Source organism: Emydura macquarii, unplaced genomic scaffold, assembly GCF_026122565.2.
Source record: "Emydura macquarii macquarii isolate MOO-44397 ecotype Brisbane River unplaced genomic scaffold, CSIRO-AGI_Emac_v2 contig_2321, whole genome shotgun sequence".
Taxonomy (NCBI): domain Eukaryota; kingdom Metazoa; phylum Chordata; order Testudines; family Chelidae; genus Emydura; species Emydura macquarii.
This window is the reverse complement of record NW_027132458.1, coordinates 557,447-583,042: the sequence shown is the minus strand read 5'-3', so window position 1 is coordinate 583,042 and position 25,596 is coordinate 557,447. Positions and strand designations below refer to the sequence as shown.

The 25,596-nt window shown below is 40.6% G+C and overlaps 1 protein-coding gene across 2 annotated transcripts in view; it reads right to left on the bottom strand.

The window, feature by feature from the left end:
• Positions 1 to 3,191: 3,191 nt before the first annotated feature.
• The window catches only part of TRAK1 (trafficking kinesin protein 1), a 129,426-nt gene continuing 107,021 nt past the window's right edge, over positions 3,192 to 25,596 (bottom strand). Inside the window, exons 14-16 of one of the 2 annotated variants that reach the window (XM_067560847.1) lie at positions 21,784 to 21,999; positions 12,046 to 12,148; positions 3,192 to 6,048 (exon numbers count right to left, since the gene is read on the bottom strand). In XM_067560847.1, coding sequence (XP_067416948.1) covers positions 5,250 to 6,048; positions 12,046 to 12,148; positions 21,784 to 21,999 — 1,118 coding nt within the window. In that variant the 3' untranslated portion in view covers positions 3,192 to 5,249. Of the gene's footprint in view, positions 6,049 to 12,045; positions 12,149 to 21,669; positions 22,000 to 25,596 lie in introns of both variants that reach the window. The other variant, XM_067560846.1, reaches the window with a different exon arrangement.

Sequence of the window (25,596 nt, the reverse complement as noted above, 5' to 3'; positions counted from 1 at the left end):
TGCCTGGTCTTGGGGCAAAGCATTCACAAAGCGCTTCAGTGAGACCCAGAAGTTTAAGTTGTACCTGCCCAGGAGAGCCTGCTGATTAGCAATTCTAAACTGCAGGTTTGCCATTGAATAAACCTCTCCCCCGAACAGGTCCAGTTTTTTGTTGTCCTTGTTTTTTGGTGTGGAACCAGGCTGACCCTGCCTATCCCTCTGGTTGGCTGCATCTACCACCAGGGTCCCAGGAGAGGGGGGTAAACAGGTACTTGAACCCCTGGGCTGGGACAATATTTTTTCCTCAGCCCCCTTAAATGTCAGGGCCACCGATGAAGGGGTTTGCCACAGGGCCTTCACTATTTTTAAAACCCCTTCATGCATGGGGAGCGCTACCCGGGCTGGAGAGGCTGCTGCCATGACACTGAACAGCTCCTCCGCCTCCAACCCCAAGTTGGAGGCCACCCTTTGAAGCAACTCCTGGTGTGCCCTAAAATCATTCAGAGGCACAAAGTGTCCCTGAGAGACTGCCTCATCTGGGGGAGAGGAGAAGGATTGGAGGGGTGCAGTGGGTGGTGGCACCCCCTTCTGCCGACAAGAGGCCCCACAGAGGTCCCTTCCCGTGGGTCCAAATCATCCTCAGAGGGCGAACGATGGCCCTTCTCCAATGCAGGGGGCATGGACCGCACCCCTGATGATTTAAATGACTGTGGCCCAGGCCCCAGCAGAAATCCATAGGGTCTCCAATACGGCCAGTGGGGTGGTCACTGCCCTGGAGGCCATCCAGGGGGCTGCCTGCACCGAGGGCTGCAGCACCTTTTGCTGGTGATGCCTTGCCCAGTGGCCATCCTCCTAGGAGGACACCGAGGCCCTATCGGACGACCACGGTGGGACTGCCATGGAGGCTCCCGCTGCACAATACTGAGCTGAGGGGGAGTGATGACGTAATCTACAGGTGCTCCGTCGCTCTCAAGAGCAGCCTCTCAGCATTGATGATCTTGAAGACAATACCCGGTGCCAACGCCATGATTGGTGCCAGCGCATGGAATCACGTTCCGACGAGCTAGAACATCCAAAGCGTCATCTGGGCACCAATGACTTGCGGCGCTGCTTCCCTCTCAGTGCCGAGTGCAGAATCCGGTCGCCGGAGACTGACCGCCTCTGTGTGGGTGAACTCTTCGATGCCAGGGAGCGAAAACAGTGCTGGGTTCTTTCCGAGGAACAGTCTCCTGCAGGCGATCCAGACAGGCATCACCTTTGGGACAAACTTCTCCCGGTGCCGGAGATCGTGACCGGCATTGGGAGGGCAACCTCATTCCCTGTCCCATCGATGCGGGGCGCTCTGGTGACCATGACATGAAGCGACTTCTAGGGGAGCAGCACTGTGATGACTGCTCTAACCTAGACGACCAGCTTGCTAGAGATCTTCCTCCCTGTGCCGGGGATTGCCTGAGCCACTCAGGGGGTTATCCCTGTGACACTGGCCCCTTTTCTCTCTGGGCGGAGGTTGGGGCAGGGGCACTGTGGGCAAGGCCAACAAGGCCCATGCTGTCTGAAAAGCTTCTGGTGTCGACGGTGCCGGTAGGTGCAGAGATGCTCCCTTACTCCCAGGAGTCAGGGGTGGCTCCCTGGCTGGAGATGAAGCCTCCAGTGAGCAGGTCCCTGCAGTCTAGCCCTGGTGCAGTCCATTGCTCGACCCCGCCTTCTTAGATGATGTGGGGGAGTGTCCGCGCTCCGTGCGCTGTTTCCACTGTTTCTTCCTCAGCAGGGATGAAGTCTGGTGGCGAGGTGGAGCCGGTGCTGATGGTGCACTCTGCACTGATGCCACGCTCAGTACCGAGGCGGAATGGGTTGATTCGGAGACCGGTCTGAGTGCTCCCTCTATGAGTAAGGCTTTCAGGTGGATTTCTCTGTCTTTTTGAGTCTGAGGCCTGAAAACCTTGCAAATCTTACACTTATCTTTATGATAGGCTTCCCCCAGGCACTTCAGGCAGCTATCATGGGAGTCGCCGCAGGAGGCACACGGTTTGAAGCCCAGTGACCGGGGCATGCCTAGCTCCCAGCGGAATTCAAGCCGGGACTATCCTAAGTGACTAACTACCACTATTAATAGTACTTAAGGTCCTAATCTACCTGACTAAAACAAACAACAAAGGATTAAGTTGAAAACAAAGGGAACTGAGCACTTGCAATTGCAAACTGAAGCAGTTCCAGCAACTGTCACAGGCGGAAAGAAGGACCTGAGGGGGGTAGGGCCGGCAGTGCCTCATATACTGTGGCATGTTTGCGGGGCTCCAGGGGGCGCCGAAGCCGGTCCTATGAGGTCTGCTAAGGTGAAAAAGGTTCCGGTAACCATGCACAGAGGCGTGCACACGCCTATAATGGAATGGACATGAGCAAGCACTTGAAAACAATTTTCACCAATTACATCCTAAAAACTTACATAATAAACTAGCTGCTACAGGATTCTCAGTCAAGCAATCTCCCTGGATGCTGAAGGCACCTTTGACACTGGGTGTGCAAGGAAGACCTTTGCTATCTTTCAGAAAGATTTGGAGTGAACTTTAGAGCACATTATAATTTGCATTGTACTTGTGCCAAGAGGTGGTTGGAGCCCCATCGTGCTACGTGTTGTATAGACATACAGCAAAAGGCATTCCTTGCCTCAACTAGATTATAAACTCTTCTGTAAGACAAAAACGTAATAGGTGAGTGGAATAAAAACAGTACAGGGCATATAGTATAGTATACTCCTGGCTATGCATCCTCTTCATTATACTAAAGAATAACTTCCCATTTATACCTTTCAAACGTCTAACTTCTATCCCTCCCTCAACAGTCATCTCTTAGCTGAAGTTGTACATACTTAACTCCTAGGTCAGTCCCTTCAAAACTTCTCCTCACTGAACTCCTTCCAATTAATCAATAGATTTGATAATGAGATTCCTACAACTGAACACAATTTCTGGTGGGGTCACAAACTTCATCCAGCTCTCTAGTTGGTTGAAAAATCCTGGGAAAAATAATTCTTCATAATTCGCCTTCCCTGTTTTTGTCATCAGAATTGATAGAATTATTCAATTTTTTAACCAGTTTTATATCTAGCATAAAAGCCACATTAGTTTACATTCCTTTTGATCACTCAACAAGCAATCAGGCATTTTGAGGTGAAAATATTTATCACCTTAAAAACCCAAGAAAAAAGCTGAATACACAACAATATAACTTTTATTTTGTTTTATTGATATTCATTAGTGAAGAAAACTTAAATTTTATCTTTCTGATGTGTTACAACTGCTTTCTGGTGGTTGGACAGCTCCCACTGTTTATTTAAAGGCTAAATAATATTTTCCAAATTGCATGATTAACTTTTACATTTTTAATTCTCATATAGTATTGCTTGCTCTCTCTGGGTACAGAAAATGGTCCTTATAAGTCAATTATCTTTCAGATTTAATTGTTATTCTATCTAGTTTTAAAGATACATTCAAATAAAAAGATATTTAAAGGTACTTGCAATAAGTGCACATATACAACAGCAAATAGAGCTGATGACATTTTACTAAAACTTTTTTTAAGTTCATAGAATAAATAGAAGTCTTCAAACACATGCAGTATTTGGCTCATGTGTTTTCTCTCAAAATATCCTTAATATCTATTGCACTACTGTAGTATCTACTTCCTTCAAAGACACTCATCTCTTGTCACAAAGACTAAAAGACAGTTCAGTTTATACAAGAAATTATCAGTGCTAATGATTTAGTAACAGTCCGGTACAAATGGCAATTCATGGCAATTACATGTAGTGCAGTATTGGTGGCAATAAATAAACTGGCTGCTTGATTTTAAACTTCACAATGAACGGCAAGAAAAAAAAACAGACGCTGCCTTTTTTTTAAAATGAAAGCTCAAAAATAATCTCTTCTTGGCTACAGAAATAAGATCTTTCTTGGCTATTTCAAGAGCTACCAAATATTCTTGCAAGCACCTAGCATAGAATTGGGATGGACAGGAAAGAAAATTCTAACAAACACCGGGCTCGCCTGATTGAAATCACACTGTCTTATGGCAGGGGGAATAAAAATGTTTTCAAATGGCTGTTACTTCTAGCAAGTTGAGACCTGGATGGAAAGAGGTCTCTATGAAAAATGGTAAAAACTAAGTAGAAAATATGCTCACCTGTTTTAAAACCACTTAGTGGATTGTTTTCTTTATTTTTATATATATAAACAAACAAACCTGTAGAGAAAAGGTTAATATAATATCAAAAGCTGCTTTCCCTTGCTTGTACCATTCTGTTACTAAATACTTTTGTGGTTCTTCCATGCATGATATTTCAAAGGACACACCTTTTCCCAAGACTGCTTATGCTAAATGATCTTTTCAAACAAGACTGTTTTCCAATCTGTTCGGTGACTCTGGCTTCTAGGAAGTGGTTGCCATGTTATACTCTGAAGTGTGAAATCTAGTCTCTTTAATGAGGATTGTTTGCCAGGTCTGATTTTCAGTGTCAGCAAGAGAACACAACAAAGCATTTTTTCTTCCACAATCCAGTGCAACATTAAAAAAATAAAGTCAGTCACACAGAAAACAGATGTGCCAGAAGATACAGCAGTAGAGGAAATGTGCCATCTTTCCAGGCACTCAGCAGGCCTGTTGACCTGAAAACATGGTACTAGTTCAAGTTTATCATATCAGGAAAAACAAAACAGAAAAATGTCTCATCAATTCAAGCATAACAGTCACACCCTCTGATGACCCACTTCATCCACAAGGGCAAAATGAAATTAACGCAGATGCTAAGCTGACTGACTTACAGTAAGTTTAGCTCTTACTGAAGTACAAATGTTCCCTGCTGCTGGATGCTGCGTGTGCTGTTATTCCAAAGTCGCAGGTAACATGACCAATAACCTTGCTATGCTAGGTCAAGTTAGAAAAAGTGAATTCTGTAGCTAGTCTGTCTACGGATTGTTTTTTGTCGTCATTTTTTTCAGTGCATCTTAAAAAGAAAAACACCTTTCAAAAGGTTAGCAAGTTAAATCCTAATACAGCAACCGCAGTGTCAGAACATTTTGCACTCAACTGAACAGTAAAATAAATCAATTAGTTACAATATGTTTGGTACATATTTACACACTGTACAAAGTTTACACACTTCTCCCATTAGGCACAAAGTTGATTTGTCAAATTCAAGAGGCAATGGAAGAAAAAACAAACTGGAGGCGGGTTCTTAGTATCTCCTTAAAAGACTAGCCATAAAATTAAGTCCTTCATCGTAAGCTAGTTTGCTTAGGTAGCTTGGCTCCCATTAGGATGCCAGAAGTGAGAGTTGCAGGGCCCTTCATCTGCATGCTGGACCCCACCATGGTTGGGAAGCTCCGATTCCTTCGAATGCCACTGTTCAATTGAATACCCCCAATGGCACTGGTTACAGCAGGGCAGCCCAACTGAAGGCCTTCTGGGGCCAAGCCTCGGGGAACGAAGGCCCTTACCGGTCCTTGTGGCCCACAGAGAAGAGGTCCCTCGTCATCAGTTAAGGGAGGAGCTTGCGTTTGCCCCGAGCTAACTACTTTGGCAATCCCAAATCTCTTTACTTTGTCCACAAGGTTAAGGTTGGAGACAGACACGTCGGTCTGACTCTCACTGTTCCGGATGTTCTTTTTCTCTCTCACCTCCTTCAAAATGGAACTAGCAGGTTTGGAAGCGAGGAAGTTGTCATAAGGAGGGCTAGTGCACTTGAACTCAAAAGATGGTGGGGAAGAAGAAGGCGTCTGCATAGGGGAGTTTGGGGGAGTGGAAGGAATGATAGCCATTTTAGGAGAGTATGTGTTCAGGAGGGTGCCCTTGCTGGCTCTGTCCCAGCTTTGTGGATTGTACACTGCTGCTGAGATCCCACGTTCTTTAAGCAGCCACACCAGTCCCAAGGATGTGCTCATAGTAGTCGTGGATTCCCGAAGGTTGGTGAAGGATTCCGCCAAGCTTAGACGCCGAGGAGTGCATGGGGTAGCCACCGGGGTGCCTTTCAAGTTGCCAACGCTGCCACAAGCTGGAGTAGGTGCTGCATTAAGGCTAAAAACGAAGGAAGAAAAGGTGAATCAATGTTTACATTAGAAATGATAGCCTGTGTAAAGTTTTTAAACATGAACAAGTATTTCATTTTACTAGGGTGCCTGAAAATCTGACAGATTTCCTGACCCTTGTGAACCCTGGATACATGATACTGAGTTCAAAAGATCATCACTTTGAATGTACAGAGCTCAGCTTTAAACACCATGGTTTTGCGGCATGGTTGAATTAATGATTTCCCAGCACCCAAAGTCAAACATCCTTTGACATAACCATAAATAAATGGTCTTTAATAGTTCAACTTCTATAGCTTTTCCTCTTCAGCTACTGACTGGAATTGGATCAGTACTTGGTCCTAACTCCCATTTACTTCAATAGGGCAAGGATTAAGTCAACTGGAGTTTGACCACTGACTTCAATGAGACCAGGATATGGCTCAGAGCAGCAACTCCCCACCCACCAAGCTGCGAGTGGTTCCAGTAATGCTGTATCTTGCTGTACAGTGAGAGCAGCAGGTGAGAAGCAGAGCCTGTTATGACCACTTTGCTGCAGATGTGGTTGTAGCAAAGAAGCTGGGGGTTGGTATTTTTACTAACATCTGTCTGGTTAAAACCAGCCCTTTTATTAAACAGAGAATTGAGCAAGAAAAAGGAAAAAAGTCTAGTACTCTGATTTTCAGAGGTGCTGAGCACTCACTGACACAAAGACTCCCATTAGGTACTCCACATCTTTGAAAAAAGCAGGCCACTGATTATCAATAGTTTCTTAGTTGAGTAATCGATAACTCAGCAACAAACCAAATACAACTCGGCTCAGTTTTATTATTCTGTTTGTTGTTCATAAATTTCTTGCTTATTTGCAGAGTCTTGAACCAGGGAAAGCATTGAACGTCCCTGCCCAATCCTTTCTCCACTAAAGAAACAAAAATATTCCAACAGCAGGTCAGAAGGTGCAAGTCAGGAACAACCGGCACATTAAATATAAAACACAGGCAACAAACACTGCAAACACACATGCAGGCATATTTCTTCTATCTGACCAATGATGTTTTTTATTCTATTGGTTAAAAAAATGTGTAACCGGTGACACTAATTTTGATGAGATTTTCCCTCCCCAGTGGCTATTTCTTCTCACATGACTGGGCATTCAATTTAACTTGCATTTCTGAAGAATTAAGAGTACAATGGTGACCAAAGTTACAATCTGGTTCCAGTGTGCCTAAGCGCACATTCTCAGGCCCTGCACTGCCCCAGCATCCTGCAGGCATACTGTGGTCACCTTTAAAATCTTGCGGTCTTAGATAACACCTTACAAAATAACTTTACTTCTGTATGAGCCATATTCAAAGCTCACTGAAGTCAAAAGGAGGACTTGTATTATCAATGGACACAGAACTAGGCCCCATTCACAATGTTCTTGGCATTCCCTACAACAAGTATAGGTAACACTTCAAATATATATCTTCATAAAGGTGAATTTCAAAATGCTTTATAGACTTTACAGAGTGATTTCTACCTATAGGGATCTCTTCACCCATTACTGAAATGCAGTCTCTTGGCTGTATCCTGATGAGCAAAACAGTGTTTTTTCAATCCCGTTAACTCATCTTAATGCCTGTATAGACACAGTTTAACCCCTTTAAGAATGTTTGAAAGGTGTTAAGTTGTGTCTACACGGACACAAAGGGGAGTTTTCTATTTAGTTAAGCTGAAATTTTGTCTACTCTTGGAAATGTGCCAAAATAATTATTCCAGAATAGCTATTTCAGTAAATTTCCAAGTACAGACAAGCCCTTTTTTGCCCACATAGATAACACCCTAGGGTTTGCTGAGATTAGATGTTTTGGTCCTGTTTTAACTCTAGGGGTAGGTCTACACTTAAAATGTTGCATCTGTGCAGCTGCAGTGATGCAGGTGCATCACTGTAGCACTTTAATGAAGACGTTCTATGCTGATGGGAGAGAGCTCTTTTTGTCAGCATAGTTAATCCACCTCCCTGAGAGGCGGTAGCTATATCAATGGGAGAAGCTCTCCCACTGACACCAGGGGTTAGATCAGTACAACTATGTCACTCCGGAGTGTGGATTTTTCATACCCCTGAGAGATGTAATTATACTGATTTAAGTCTGTAGTGTAGACCAAACGTAATGGATTGCCAATTAACTCAAGTTAGTCTACACTGCTTAAAAATGCAAGCCAACACACTCCACAAATACTAGGACTCGGCCTAACTGGCATTTGACAATTAACTAACTTTGAGTTAAGAGAGGACCACAAACTCTAGACTAGACATACCCTGAAAGGGTATAGCATGATGGCTTGTTTATTTATTTATTTAATGATGACATTTGTAAAGCACTCATCATTAAAAGCATCATTTCAAGCTTATAAGCATCATGTAACAAAATCCAAGTCTTATCCCTTCTCTGTGGCCAACTGAGGCCTGAGCAAGCCATGCACTCTATGCTCTGCTGGGATTCCCTGCACTTCAGCAGCAGATCCATAACAACACAGATCCGTTGAGTATTCTATCCTGTGGAAATGGAACATGTCGGCCCCCAGGCGCCAGTGCATTTTGCTCTGCAGCTGTAGCTTGTCAAAGAGAAACTCAGATAAGGCCAGATATGCAGTGAAGTGCAGTAAATGAAGTGCAGATATGAAGTGCACAGTGTTTGAATAGTTAAAGCAGATTATACCTCATAATTTGAAAAGTGGCCTCTCTCAGCTCCTATGGAATGTGTTGCCTTGCACCACATGGTGGCTTTTTGCTCCAAGTGCAGCAGTTATGCTCTTTACCAAATAGTTTGACATGCAGATATACTGTGGTTAGTCCTCACGCATTACATTTCCTCACTGCTTGTCTGGGCAGCGAGCAGCGTTCGGGGAGGACCCCTCATCATAGTTGGAAAGATAACACACGTCACCAGTTTGTACGCACACATCCATACACACACAGTGCAAGGCTGAGAAAAGCGGGAGGCTAGCAAGGAACTTTTCCTATGGCAAAAGATTAAAGCTGCATCTTCATACCTCTGATTAGTTTGCAACGTTAAGAACAATGGACAACATGATAGCCACTATACATCATCTCCTAAATTGGCTAAGAATAGGGGTACAAAAACATGGAGGCTGGGAATAGGGAAACAGGAGAAAGTTTACTCTGTAGACTTATTTTAGAGTGTGACCAAAGAAATGTTAAAAACTAAACTTGGGACACTACAGATAATGGTGCATTTTTAAAGAAGTCCTATTTAAAAAAATACCACCACTGACACAGATATTCTGTTTCCTTCCAAATTATGGACTAAATTGCTTCTGGCCTCCTTGGTGACTACCCTAGTGTCAAGTATGCCCTCTCTCCACACTCCTTCCAACTCCAGTTTGATTTTATTTCTAAAAACTCATGTTTACATTTCTGCTACATTGTTATAGAAGATATACCTTAAAAGGCAACAGAGAAGCCAGCCCTGCACGAAAACAACTGTTATATTGGCATCACTTTCTTAGCATTGTCTTAACTGAGAATACTTTGCCCACCCAACAAAATCACTGCAGGGCAGCCCAAATACAACCATGAAGACAAAAACAAATAAAGACCCAAAGTGGCCTAAGTGCCTCAACCCAGTGATAGTTTCAGGATTAGGTCTAGGAAAATCAGCACCTCGCTTTGCTACATGAAATTTAGTCTGATTAGAATGTAACCTGGGTTAGAACATTAGGTTAGAATGTAACCGAGTGGGTAAATGTCTACACTTCTTAGGTTAGCTGGTGCCACACACACTAGAATTCCTTCTACGTGACCCTGCCAGCACAGACACTGCTGGTAGTGTTGCTCACCCCCTGCCACGTTGGGTCATAGTGTCTGCCCTATATCTCCTCTCAGCATAACGTGATATAATGCAGTTTCATCGTCCTCCTCACATGACCTGTGAAGAATTATTCATAGTTTAAGGAGCTCCTCCTTACCAACAGCTCTGTTGACAGCATCACGTATTCCGAAATAAATGGTGCATGCCAGGGTAACTAAGTCTCTGAGAATTTGCTAAAATGAAGCTGAGTTTAGTTACTGGTTGTAGCTAACTTGTAAGTTTAGTAACCAATGAATCTCAAAGAAGATTGTTATGGCCATTATTAACAGAGCTTCAACAATGTCTACATTTTAAGAGAGATGTTGCAGCAAAATAAAAGTAAACTTATTTAAATGGTAGTGATGGAGGCAAAATAGCACAGCTCTTAATTTATACGACACAGAAATGCAAGTGTAAACAATTCGATTTACCATAATCAATTTGTACTTCCATTCCAAGTACCCACAATCCAGCAAGTGTTTACATACCCTTATTTCTCAAAGGTTCTGCTTTGGCCACAGGTACTTGAGGCCAGCTTGATTTCTAAGCATTGCCCTTCATGAATCTAGATCTCTGAATTGGCTTGTGAAGGAGAGGAAACCAGTGGTATTCTCCCTTGTAAAGGCTGAAGATGGTGGAAGGGGGGAAAACTGGGGGTAGTCCTTCTAAATAGCGAAACTACTTTACAAACTGGCCTCCAACTAGTTATGGTGGATCCATCTTTAGGTGTGAAGTCCATTCACTCTCTTTAGTCATCAAATCCTAAAACTCCTGACCAGGGGTTCTCAAACTGGGGGTCACGAGCCACCCAGCTCTGAAGGCAGCGCCACCATCAGCAGCAGTGCAGAAGTAAGAGTGGCAATGGGGTGCTAAGTCTGCTGTGAAAAGTGATATTGACAAAGTGTCTTCGCACCCCCCAGCATTAAACAGTAACTCTTTTTTTAAAAAAATAACTTTTCTGCTTATAATAATAATTCAATAAAAATGTGTTTTAGTCTTAATTTAAAAGCAGCGAGAAAAGGTAAATTCATCTTAAGCAGTAGGGTTATACACGGAGCATGTAAAATAGTGTTAAATATAAAAAATGTAGTTTTGATTTACAAGGGAGGGTGTCGCACTCAGAGGCTTGTTGTGGGAAAGGGGTCACCAATACAAAAAGTTGGAGAACCACTGCTCTTGACTAAGATGGAAACTGCTTATTAGTGCCAATTATTATGAGACAACCTGTTCACCAGGGACTAGACTTAGACCATCAATTCATTTCAAACAGTCACTCTGATGTGTGCCAGGAGCTTCTCAGGGGCTTAAAATTCCACCACCAAACTGAAGACAGGGTTTGAACAATTTCCTGGCTTCTGGTTGAATCCCTTCTCCCCCATCTGAACAGCGCTGAATCCTCTCTTTCTCTGGCGCTTCCAAAGTTGCCTCTGTGATTTATTTATTTGATTTTTTTTTTTTTTGCCCCCTTGTATCAAGTGCCAGGTATTTTCAAACGTTTTCCCAAGGAAGGATAAAACAGGCCTAGTCTCTCGGATGTTCGTTTAAATGGGATAACAAATGAGTAGACTCATTAGTCCCTAACCCTGCTCTCTGGGTGAAATGCAGCCCTGTGCAGCGCGACAGCACAAAGCCTGTGAGCCACTAAAGTCCTACTTGAAGCTTATGTGGAGGGTTTATGTGGACATGGGGCTTGTTGTGCTGGTTTTCTGCGCCAGGGTGAGTTTCACTCTCAGAGCACACACGCACTCGGTTTGTGGGGTTCAGAACCAGTTTTGGGAGTGGTGGGTGCACGCTTATGAAAGCCCCTTTTTTCAAATATTGGTAGCATACCATTGGGCCAAGAGACTTGTAGCAACTGTTAATCACTTCTGACCTGAGCCAGATTTGAACTGCAGGAGATAGATTCTACAATAGTTCCATTGGCTTTGTAAAGCCAGGCATTACACAGAGACCAGCCCTTTTTAGAGCAGGAGGAGGTTGAGAGATTTGGCAGAGAACTGGAGGCAGGGGAGAATACATTTCAGGTTTATTTCCTCTCTCCGCCACCCCCTTTAAACCATTGTTATTTCCCTTGCTTATGCCACTCCTTTGCTTTTCCTCCCATGAGGACTGTGACCTCCCTGAACTGTGTGCGCGCCATTGAAAACCCTTACCTTGGAGTGACTCGTGTGAGCTCATCAGAAGGGTGTAGAATGCGGCAGGTGGTGAAGGTGAAGGTGGAGTTGGTTTGTGACATGCACTTCCCAGGGTGATGTACTAAATTAAAAAAAAAAAAAAAAAAAAAAGAAGCAAATTCTTTGCGTTTATATATAAAAGGAAAATAAAAAAAGTTGTGTGTGCTCACAAACAGATGCAAAAAGTGATGTGATACCTTGGACTGGATCGATGCAGGGAAGGTGAAAAACAAAAGTTTACTGGGCTATTGGAATTAGCACCCATTCTGCAAACCAATCTCCACAAGTCTAAAGTCTAGTTTGTCAATATAAAAATAGTTGCTAAATTTTCCCATTATTTTCACCAGTTTAGTTTCACTGGTGCTGTCAAACCGTGCTACAAACAGGTTCAGAAGATACAGTGCTTAAAATGCTAGAGGCTGCCGCCACCAGCATCCTCAACAATGGGAGCAACAGTGGGTAATTATAGCAAAATGTTCCTAGTGCAGAGAAGGCTTCAGAGCATCTACACCATCCTGAACACTCATGCATTTCAGCTTCTGGATTGATCCACGCAAAGGTATCCACATTACTTTTCATTTCAGTAATGGATCCAGCTATCCTGTGTAGGCTAAAGATACAGAAATCGTCCCGAGTTAAGTTTCAGGACATATTGCGACTCCTCTCTCTCTGACTTGCACATACGTAAAGAGGATCATTTTTAAATTTTGGATCCAATACTGTACATCTGTACATTTCCTTGGTTTTTTAAGGCAGAATATCCTCAGCTGCAGTGGATAGCAATTTTTGATTATTCGGAAATATGTGCTGTGACACGAATAGAACAACATTTTGGTACCGCCAATGGTCACTTCACTGTAAAAATGTCAGCTTTTACATTCTGCTGACAGTATGGATAATCTGGGAAAGGAGGTGATCTGGTTTGTAGGGAAAAGAAATGTTACGTGCTTAAGCTGATGTACTTAAGTTCTTAGCCAAATGGTGTATTGTGAGAGATTTATTTATTTGCATTTGCTATAAAATGCAGCTGTGGCATATATTCCACTGCAAACTAATTAGAAAGTTTAGGAGCCATGCATCGGAGAAGCTTGAGGAACAACCAAAGAAGTTAAATACTATAATCAAAGATATCATGATTGCATAGGTTCTTATTCACTATCTGAGCTTTTAAAAATTACTGGTGGTCAAAGCAACATGCACAACAAAACACGTGTGATTTCCTTCCCCCCACCCTGCCTGAGCCATTTCCTGACTAGGTCACATTTTACTGTTGCAGTATGTGACTGCTTGACAAATTGCCTTGGACAGACACCACACACCATCTCAGAAACAAACAAGGCAGGTTCTGACAGTGGCTGTATTTCCTTTTTCCTTTGAAAAATAATCACAACTTAAAAACTCATGTGCAGCCAGGCAGTCCTTAAAGAAAGTGGGAGATCATCAGGGTATAACGTGTAAAAGAAAGCATGGGCAAAGTGAAAGGTGAAAGCAGAAACACAAGTGTCTACATTTCTCCATCTTTTTAATAAGGTGACATATTGCCATGTATTAATGGAAGGTGATGTTTTTGGTTAAACATACTGGGGGGTGTCCTGTTAGCAAGTTTGGTTGTTAGTACAGTATTTTAAAAAACAAAAAACCCCAGCTCTACTTCATCTCCAGAGACGATAATTATGATGGTTCAGGAATCCAGTTGCTTTTTTTTTTTTTTTTTTTTTTAAAGAGATTAGTGTGAGCAACATATTTAGCTACATTATAAGGGAGCACAGCCTAGCAATCATGATTCTCTGCATATCATGAAGAGTTCACATAAAATCTGGAGAAAGATCTCAAATAACTGACATGGAAAAAGTTATTTGGAGAAATCATCAAAAGACTTAGACAAAGTTGAGACAAAACAGTTCTTGTTAGATGGTAAATCAAAACAGAACAAAAGCAGGCTGGTTTTAGATTGCGAGAGCACCCCAATTATGCACATGGCTACAATACAGTAATTGTATTGCCCTCCCCTATTGATTGCAATGTTCAGTGAAGAAGATACCAATTGTGCTTCCCCTGAGATTTGAAATGGGCACATTGAAGATCTATAGCTGCTTTAGCAAAAGCAAAACTCGTAATTAATGAGTCTGTGAGATAGGAAAAGGCTGCTAAAAGTATAGAAGTCACTGATCCCAGTAGTAAGAGACAAATCAAAATGATTAAAGAGAAATCAGTATCCAAAGCCAGAGATTTAACTCTCCAAAATACCACTAGGAGAATGTGGACCAACTTCATCCTTCATCAGTCAACAAAGTCTATCAGATTGCCGTAGCATTTTCCATCCTTTGAACACAATATGAAGAGAGTGAGAACCCACCACTGTACTTCCCAAAGTTCATGAAATGGAAACAAAAGACTTATTCCTAGGCAAACCATCCTACAGAACAAGAACCAGATCCTGAGCTGGTGTAAATTGGTGTGGAATTCCAGGGAACTATGTAGATTTACAGTCACTGAGGATCTGACCTGTTAGGTTTAAAACAATACTTTTCTGCAGAAGTCATCAATGATCAAGATAAAACAGGCAACTGTATTTAAGAAGAGGAAAATGCTTTCCTTCCATCTGCAGAGCTGATCTTGCTTCTGCATATTCCACAACAAACATCTGCTATGTTGATGGGTGGTAGAGTATTTTATCTTCAAAATCCTGCCCCAGTCTGTTTTATATACATTTCATTATAGGGAAACCTGAGACAGTCCCTGAACATTTCTGTACTTTTATTAATTTTTTTTTTTAAAAGACAATAATTAGCAACTAAAATTCACAGTAGAATGACAGAGAAATTGTGCAAAAAGCAATTTGTTTCAAAAAATAAAAATGATACAAGAAATTCTCTTGCGGGACAAAAGTAATTTTATACCAATCAGTACACTGCTGTTTCCAGTTCAACCAGGCTATCCACAGCCTTAAGGAGCCATTCTGCCAGCTAGAGAGAACACAGTGCACATACATTCTGGCCATGCTAGGGTAATACTCAATTGGCCATTTAATCTGGTTATACAGCCCCTCTGTGCTACCAGAGAGGCACAAATCAGCTGTAGCAGAGCCTAGGGCCTGCCTCACCCACAGAACACTGGTAGACAAGTTTGGTTAGTGGGAGAAATGGAAAAGATAACTGAAGTTAACAGACATGCATTAACATATAATATTGGGTCCAGACTCTTGTTCTCCATTATGCCAAGGATATCAATCGGTTGATCTTGTGAGAGGCTGCACGGAGCAGAATGCCTTGTACATCTTTGCACTGCAGAATATTTGTGTTGTCAGATCTATACTTCCCCTGAAACAGGTGGAAGAACTGGGGGTGTGAATCAAAGTCTTGGGTGGCCAGAAGACACCCATGAGGCCCTCGTGGTTTGTGTTGTTTAAAAGCTGGAGTGGGTCCTTCTGTCCAGCATTTTTTTTATATGGAGGAGGAAAGAATCTAGTCCCTTGTCTTTGATTAGAGAGTTGGGATCACACCTCCTGCATTACTCTTCCACAAAAGGAAACGTGCCTTCTGTAGGGCCTGAATCCACATGCACCTTTCCCTTTCTTTAGCAGGGGTTGAAAGCAGGGATAGGAGGAAGAACTGTGGTTGGGAGAAACTAGCCAATCTCTTTGGTGAGGTCAGCAGGTAGACCTTTAAAGCATTAAGTATTTCTTTTATCATTGCAGTGAAATAAAAGTCATGCCTGTTTTAGAGGGGATGAGGAGGAAAGGAGGAGGTTGACTAGTAATGCAAGACCCCTGCAAGGGCATCTTTTCTTTGATGGTGCTATTTTGATATGAAACAGAGTCCAAGGGTCCTGCATCCATTATTAGTGTGCCATCAACTTACCCCACAGGTGAGGCAGCCTGGTAAAATACATCTTTTGTGTCATCAGGTGGCACATGGCATAGTAGTGTGGATTTTTCAGGTACTTCCTCTAACTCAGCATGGCTTATTCGCCAGGACAACAAAAGATGGCAGCTTTGCCACTGAGAGAGAAAGGTCCCCTCCAAGGGGCTTTACCTTCTCTGTTGCTGGTGAATCTATGGCAGACTAATTCTGCTGATAGGAAACAGGGCCAGAAAGGAGAAGTTAAAAGCTGAAAGCCTAGTTAGCTGGAGTCAAAAATCAAACAGGGAAACTCTGCCAGAACCAGCCCTTGTAAAGGGGGCTGAGATCACATGTTCCAATTATGTGGGTCTCTCTGCTGTTAGGCGGGCATAACCCCGACTGATCCACAGGCAAGTGTCTACATTACATTTTTCTGTGATAAACCACAAAATTGACCATTTTGTGATCTATTATGCACCTTGATGAGCAACATTTTTTTGGATGGAGAGGAGTTTGGTAAGCAAGGTACTTCTGCCTCCTTCAAAAGTTAATGAAACCACAAAAGTGATGTTCTGAAACCAGTCAGCTTCTCCACCCGCCATTCTGTGCCTGAGCAATGAATGGGTCTCTAAATAGCAAGCTTTCTTGAGTTCTCTATCATGAGCTAAAACCCACAGACACTCGAGGAGGAAGTACCGGATTTCCTGGCTTTGGTGAGAGACCGAGTCAAAGACTCAATATTAGTAATGTTATTTTAGGTGGTTATTATTAATGAAAATACTGCTTATAGCAAAAATCAAACAAAGAAACAAAAACCCAACACACATCTGAACGATGCCTAAGGTAGTATCTGAATGATTTCTCATTTGTGTTACATAACACATTAAATATACCTGCACTAGAAACAAAAAATAAAACCTAACAGCTGAAAAAGGACAGGTTTAATGAGGGAGCAATTATTCAAAAGAATGGCCTGTAATGGAAGCAGATACCTTAGTTCAGCAAGGGCATTGGTATCCAACATTGTTTATTTTGGGTATGATTTTTCTAGGCTGCTATTGACTGAGGTCTGCTTGGCACAAAATATACAACCATAGAACACAAAAATGAAGAGGTTTCACATTTTTTAATTATTAATCTGGCTTCTATCTGACTGTATGTAAACTAAGAGTCAAACTGCAATACTTTAGCAGCAATAAGCTCAAAATTAATATTTTTACAAAACTAACTTTGAAATATTTATACCATCTTAGAGAAGATAACACAAATATTTATTTAAAACAAGGTGCTGATGCACATTTGTGTTATTTTTATTACTTTTCCAGACATTGTTAATAATCTCTGGCAGGCATATATTAGTCTTGCTAAAAAACAACCTTAAGGCATTCATTGTGTACTTCCGTTATTTTAGGCACTTGTTTTAAAAAACTCCCCCTCCCTCTCTCTACCTTTAGATCCCAAGTTTCAAAAAAGGAATGAGTGCATGGGCCTGATCCTGAAACCCTTCTTTACACTTCATTCAAATCAAGAGCTGCAGGATCAATCCCTATGACCCTGAACCAGCATACAGTTAAATACACACTTATCTTTAATCAGAAGTAAGTCCTATTAACTGCATTGGGACTACTCACTTAAGTATATAAAGTTCTTTGCTAGTTTAGGGCCTACATAAGGAAATCTCCATCTCAAAATACCTTCTGTTTCATAAAAAATTCTGTCAAGTTTTAGACCTAAAATGAGGATTTTATAAATGTACAGAAATACTTCAATGTAATTTTGTTGCAGAAGTTACTTATCCCAGAAACTATGCTACATATTCTTGAGCACCATCTACTGGCACTTTTTATATTAACTAATTATTTACAAATGTGCAATACAGAGCCCTCCTAAACAGCATTTATTTTGGTGAAACGTTCTTTAGTGGTTCTGAAAACTTCAGCAAAACAGCATTGGTCTTAGTACCTGAGCCAGACAATCTGACTATAAGCAAAACTGAAATTGACTAGTTTGGTACAAGGAAGGTTTAAAAAAGAATAAAGAGCATAAAAGGTGAAAAAAATAGATGTTTAAATGCTTTCACAGTTTTAATTAGCTCAGGTACTATTGGCACAAATCAGGCTATTTTTAAAATGTATGAGTTTTAACTGACAGTGTCCCTTTAATATCTCCACTGATTCAATTATGTTGAAAATCTCCATGTAAGAGAATACATATTTCTAAGAGAATCCGGATATTGTTGATGGCCCTGACCATGCAATTTACAATACATGGGCAGATTGCTGTGCCAACAATCTGGAGTAATTGGGAGTATTCAGCTGGCACAGCAGTTCATTCATATATTGCAAATTGCAGGGTCAAATTTGTACTGAAAAATCTTAATACCATGACCACAAGCATTACTCCAATCCAGTGTGAGGGAGTTATTCAAAGCATTTACATTTGCTGCAGCTCTCACACCTGAAGAGAAAAATCTTAAAAACAAAGATCAGTCATCCTTAAAACAGCAGAGAAATGTATCCCAGCCCATCATCCAAATAAGAGACAAATTGCACCACCCTCCCTTTTTTTGGCCATAAGATATTTTCAGCACCACCATAACGTATCAGCCATATTTACTCTCTTGAACCTAGATATTAGAGCTTAAAGAGAATAATCGCTAGCAAGCAACACAAAGTAGTCATAACAGCTCACTTTAGCTGCCCATAAAGATGTCAACTGGAAATGCTCTTCACAGCCATCTGATGGAAGGATTGTGGTTCTCAGAGACAGAAAAGACCTATCCCCTTCTTGCAGGGTAGTATGTAATCCTCAGAAGCAGACATATCTGAAGAATTGATACTTTGCCAAGAAGCTAAGAAGATCCTGCTGTTGCATACGATCCTGTAAGGGCTTATTTCCAGGACCTGTAGTATTTTTATGGCCTACCAAGAATCATTGTAAGGAAGGTATTTTCTTGCTTCAAGACATCTCTTAAAGAGGGACTTCCACAATGGAAAAAACTTGAGTTTTTCCACAAAATACAATTTGACCGGCCAGAATACTTGCTATATTCCCTTTGCTTTTATTTCAGTCATATGTTCTTAGATAACAGCTTATTCCTTGATAGCCTACCTTCTCTTGCTTGATCTTGTAATGAAATCATAGTCTTGTTTTTGTGACATCGCTGAACACTCTGACAGATTGAAAAAGAATGGAATGCCACACACAATAAATAAATAATCAGCATTTGAGCTCACTGCAAGATCAGACAAGAAGAAAAGATACGCTGAGAAGCAATTTTTCCAATGTTTAAATGCAGAATAGTTTTTTAAACTACTCAAAAGTAGAAAAAAAAATCTACCCCCAGTAAATACTTCTGCAGTGACTGTCCCTGAAAGAGAAACATTGATTGCATGCCCTAGATTTAAAACATACACAATTGTAAATACATATTTATTCTAAGGGCACCTTTCACTGTAAAGTGATCTGTTTAAGCATTTTCCCAGCACTGGGGTCCCTTTTTAACTGCTTCAGGTAAGTGAATGTTCATCAGGCCCTTTCACTAAGCAACCACAGCGCCTGTTATAACCCTCTTGCTTAAATGAGACACTGTTTATCCATCTTTCAGGGTTTACTTCTCCTCATTGCAAGAGCTTTTTCTCCAGCAATTTATTTTTCTTGAAAAGGAAACTGGTAGTAGGTGTGTAACTCACAATTGCTGAGACCAGACAAACATTCTCAAAGAAGCATGAGGGGTCAAAGCACAGCTTCCCCTGCCATCAGCCACATTGCATCCACATTTGTTAAAAGCTGGGAGCAGTTATAAGGCTCTATAAAATCTTATTATAATGACAAGCTGTTGCCAATATAAAGTCTTCATTCCAGATATCTTACAGCATAAAAGGTAGTTGGTAGCTTCCAAAGTGCTAAATCATTCCAGTGCAGAGAAAAGTGACGCTGCAATCTCTCACCCCACCCCTTCACTTGAAGGGGACCCACAGCGACCGCAAATCCGGCTGTGATCCACTGATGCAGTTAGGTCCTCCATAGTGGGACAGAAAAGTCTATACCAAAAGCTGTGCCATTTGAAGGAGGAGTAGGAGATGGAAGATGGTTCAAAGTTTTCCATGGATTTCCTTCTGCCACACGTTAAAGACATTGATCTCCTTCGTTCTAAAACATTTGAGCAGTGTACCCACGATTAAGCAAAGTATTTAGGCACATATGTAAACTTTAAGCACATGAGTTTGTGGTCAGTGGGATCACTAGTGGAACTACTTACATAATTTCTTTGGCGTATTCAGTAATTTAGGAAGACTGTTTGAGATGGTGAGAATCTCCCGGATCAGAAGGGAGAATCTTGTCTAAAGATCTTAACCCAAATTTTTAAAGAAAGAAAAAATTGCTTTCCTGTCAAGCTTAATTGCAGCTAATGATAGCTCCACAGACACTTATTTTCATCATAATAAATACCAGTCACTGGACAATGGATTTCAAAGGCTTAAGTCCATTTTGGTAACTGCAATAAGAGTTGAAGGCACTCAGCATCTAGCAGGATCTGATTCCTGCTATAATTAACAGGGAGAACTGCATCTTATATTAAGTTAGTGCATGATTCTGAGAGGTGCTGAGTGCCTTGAATTCCCATTCACCTTTATGTGATCTGAGGGTGCTCAGCACCTCATGGCAGATTCAGAGCATCTTGTAAGAACTCGCCCCTAGGAGCCATCTAATTTCTTGTAACAGCACACACACAGTATAATTTCAACCAAAAGAAACATGCTCTTTGTAAAAATGACTAGATATAAATTAATTAGTTTTCCTGAGAACCTCAGTACTGGCTGGGTTTGTCACAAATAAAGAATCATGATTAATATGAAACCAGAAAACAAGTGAATTGTCAGATACTAAACTACTCCTCCCTTCCCAAATTAAATCTATTTTAAGACAAAATTCAATATTTACCTGCATTGCAAGACAATTTGTAACCTCTGTGTAGCCACAAACTATGATATGGCTCACAATGTCTAGTTTATGAAATCGTATTTTGAGTCATTTAAATGCACTACATGATGCTTTCAGTCCTAAGGATGGAATTTGGGAGTGGTTTGATGGAAGTGAAAAACTGGTGTAAGAAAAATCAGACAGATGTGATTACTGTATCTTCCACATACAAAATACCTTTAATTCTTAGCTGGATGACAAAAATCTTTATGGGCTAAATTAGAAGAAATGTATATTTAAGGTAATTGGGCACTCAATTTGAAGAATTCCTTTGCTTAATTCTGAGTGAAGGCACATTTACTTGTTTCACAAAGGGAACTTAGTTGTACTTTTTTCAACATCTAGCCTTATAGAATCCAGCTTTTTCTAAACAAGAATTAAGGGAATGTGGCATTATCCTTTTTGAATGTCTAGAAAAATATTACACACACAGATTACAGTATATATTATGTATATGTACACATAAACACACCTCCTCCCCCCACAAATCCCAGTCTTTTTTAATCATGTAAATGAACCACTTCCTTTTAGCAGCCTTCTCTTATCAAATTAAAAGGAAAACATAACCATGTGCCTTAAAAAATGCAAAACAAATTAGATTTGTTAAAGAAAGGAGTTTTGAACTCATGTTAGAATGGGTGGTGTTTTAATTATCACACGCACTAAGCTACACACAAAGTGACACTATGGATGATGCTCTGGAGAGATGTGAGAACAGCCCAGTAATCAATATCCTGTAAAGATGTCAGTTTTACTGGACTTAATGAGTTTCCCTCACCAGACCCCTCATCATCGGCAGTCGTGGACTCCTGCATCTCCTCTGTGAAAGCCTGAGACTGGCTTGGATTATTCTTGCTGTCTGAAACAGTCACTTGTGCTTGTGACCTCTCACCTGAGGTCTCTGTGTGCTGAATTGGCGTCGAGGTAGTTAGGCCTTTGTAAGAAATGTCACCTGCCTCATCTTCTTCATAATCATTAAGGCAGTACACTTCATCCAGGTCGAGGTCCAGTGTTCTGAAGCCCTTAGTGACAACCCCAGGCCTTGGGTCTAAGATTCCCCCTAGGTGAGGCTGAGCTAGCTGCTGCCAATGATGCAGAGTGACTGAACCTTTAAGAGGAACAAAAAACAAAACAAAAATCAGCAAGCAAGTCTGAATATTTCCCTCAGCTGAAAATCTGTATATTTTCATTTCACCCCTCTAGGGTTCAATCCTGATCCTACCTAAGCTTTGCCATTGGCTCCAGGCTTCAGCCTTTAGTTCTTGTATTTATAGGATTGTACAAACACACAGAATTATGGCTTTTAGATAGTCCCAAACCAACATGAAATAAATCAGTTACATAAACACTAGACAAAGCCAGGGGGCCAAATCAAGGGTGCTTTAATTCTTCCTTATTGCAAAGAGGGTAGGTTGCCATCCTTCCCTCAGACCATACATGTTGGGACTAACAATACAGAATTGAAGAGACTGTACATTTAAACAGCATACCCATCACTAAAATTGCAATGTCAGAAAAATAGGCACCAAAGATTTTTGCTCTAAACTCAACAAACTAAAAAGGGTGATATGAACACAAACTAAAATTTACTACTGATGACTAATGAGATGATAGCAATTATGCAGAGGATGCTAGAAAACTATATCAACTCAAGTTTAAAGGAAGAACGAGAACAATAATTATTTATTTAGCAAATCTAGGTATTTTTACAGCCCCTATCTGAGCCTCTACACTACTGGAATTCATTAGTACATAAGATACTCTACTGTACCTGTAACTTCATCCTTGGGAAGTAACATTTTGGGTGTGAAAAGGGTACATTTTAAAGAGAGCAATGCAACATGAGACAATGAACCAGCAGGAGTAATTCATCAGTGTATACATCAGTCCAGGAGTTCTGTTTATGGACTTGATCCTGCACCCACTGAAAATCAGTGGAAGATTGATCATTGATTTCATTGGGAGTAGGATTAAATCCTATATAAAACCCCAAGAACTCAGAAATTGCACTCTGATCAGCCCATATCAATTACTTTTGTATAATGTATAGAAAAGATTTGAGACAATTTGCTTCAGATCCCCATGCTGGTGACATATTTGAGTACATTCCTGTTAACACTAGCAAGAACAATTATTTTGACCCAGAACGTGGTGTTTATTCAATGTGACACAGGGCACTAGTGTGTCTGATTGCAATGTGGTATTTAAAGATTATCAATTTTCAGTTACTTGGTCTTCTACATGCAAAACCTAGAGGACCATAATACTGTGGAGGGATGGTCTTTGATGAATTAATTTCATGTGTCTGAAAATTCTCACAGAGTAAATTACCACCTCACAACATTACCTCAATAACAACATACTACATGAAATATATTGTGGCTAGTAACTGGACTTTTGGGAATAGTGAATGTAAAAAGAATGGGCTATATTTATTCTTGGTTTAGCACAACTGAAATCAATGAGTTGGCCCCAGGAATGAATCTAGCCCAGTGATTTGAAATTACCATTTTCAGCTTATATCACAGAAAAATCAATAATAGAATCATTCAAATATTGCAGTACAGACAAAGATACACATGTTGGATTAAACTAACCCTGGTGCAGAGGGCCAGCAAAATGCTTATGCACTAGCTAAGTCTCTCTTCTGATAGACTACATCAGATCTAAGTTGAACATTGGCCTTGGGCTGGCCCTTTGCATTAGGGTGAACGTCACCATTTGAAAATAAATAACTTATGGATGAAAAGTAACATCTATCTCCCCTGTATTTATTACTGAATTATTCCACATAAGTTTTTCTTTGTACAAATTCCATAGCAACATGGGGATAATAAAAGAGCTCAGTTATTGGTGTGTCTTCTATTAAAAACCACAAACACCCCACAGGCAGTTTCAGAAAGCAAGTGACAGAAACCAAAATCTCTCTGTACATGCTATTGTACAATCCTATTAAGGTTGACTCCTTACGAGTCCTATTCAGTCCCTATTTTAAAACTTTTAGAGAGACAAATACCCTTTACACTTCATATCTCATCAAAATCCACATCTTGTAGCAGCTTTGTAGAAAAAAAAGGAGCCAGTGGGCAAAATGAAGATTTTTGCCAGGGCGATATATTCATCCCTGACATCTTTACTTTCATTCCAAACCTTAGTGTTTCTATTTGCAATGTATACTATCACAGCATGTTTCAGAAATCATGAAAGTCAAAGCAAGGTAAACTTCACTGCATACAGGAGGAAGTTTCAGCAACATCTGCCTTGTGCTGTACTACAGCATTACGGTGTATCTCTGTTATACTTTTTTTAAACAGTGAAAAGTAATAGTGTTCTGAATTTAATTTTTTTTCATGAAAAGTTATTGCAAATGTAGAATGCAACACAGCTCTTCTCTTGCAGTCAGATATAGGGAAAGCAATAAAATGCAGAAAAATGTTTTAAGACCCATCCATCACTCAAAAACAATGAGGGTGGAAAGCATTGCTGCTTAAAGAAGTATCTGTTACACCAAATTCATGTAAATTATAAACGATCAGAAGGAAAATCAGGGTAAGTGGAACTGAGGTAGAATAACTGGACTGTAGAATGACTGTGGAGAATTGAAATTTTATTTGCTTTATTCACATGCATAACTCTTCGAGTATTTTTTGGGGAAGATCAAAGCTGAGAAGCAATTTGATCTGTGTACTGGGTAGGCCAAGGGAAGCCATGAAATACCATGAAGGTGCCATGGATAGATGGATACTGAATGACTGAGCCAACCTCAAGGCCATATTTCATGTATGTATACTCACAGCAGATTTGGGGAGTTACATGTGGCACTTGTGGTGCAAGATGATATGGATACAGAAGACTAAGGAAACTGGATTAAGAAAAAAAGATGAACTAAAAACAGTCTGATGCAATGCTGAGAGCTAGTCTCACTACGGTCCAAACGGGTAACAAAGCCATGTTTTCCTTTTTAACCACATCTGATTAACAGGAAGAGGAGAAAGCAAATAATGTCTTCATCACTAAGTGCAATCTATTGTTTCTTTTACTATGATTTACAACACTGTTTCAAAGGAATAGAAATAATCAAAGTTTGAAGTGGATTAACAAAGCATTGACTGTAATTTGTTTGGATTTCGATGGCACATGTACCCTTAAGATAAAAGCACACTAATAACTACTGAATAATAGAGTTTGGTAATGAAATAGTGAATTACACTTATGTCAGGTAGGGAAAAAATATTCATTACTTATTTGCTCCACAATAATGATCCATGTTTTTTTACAAACTAAAGGAAAAAAAATGTAAAGGAGAAGAATCTAACCTGAATGATAGATGGAATCACAATCACTTATCTTTTAAAAGATGGCAAATATCATTAAACTTAGAAAAATGGACAGAGATACAAACACATGTTACAAATGGACTGTGAAAAATGTGCTGAAAATGTTCAAGAAATTTCAACGGACAAAGGGTGATCTGGTAAGAGCAATATGCCTTCCCTGCTCCCCCAACGTCCCCTCCCCCCCAAAGAAGAATATGGAGCAAATCTGAGAAAATTAAAAAGACAGACAGATAGAAAGATCTTGAAGACTGAAAGAGTTTATTGAAGTAAAAAGCAAGAATATAACTGGGTGAAAGAAACCTATTACAAAGTTAGCAACCAATAAATATGTTAAGTGAAGTTGGAACATCCCTTTTCTAAAAGCAATA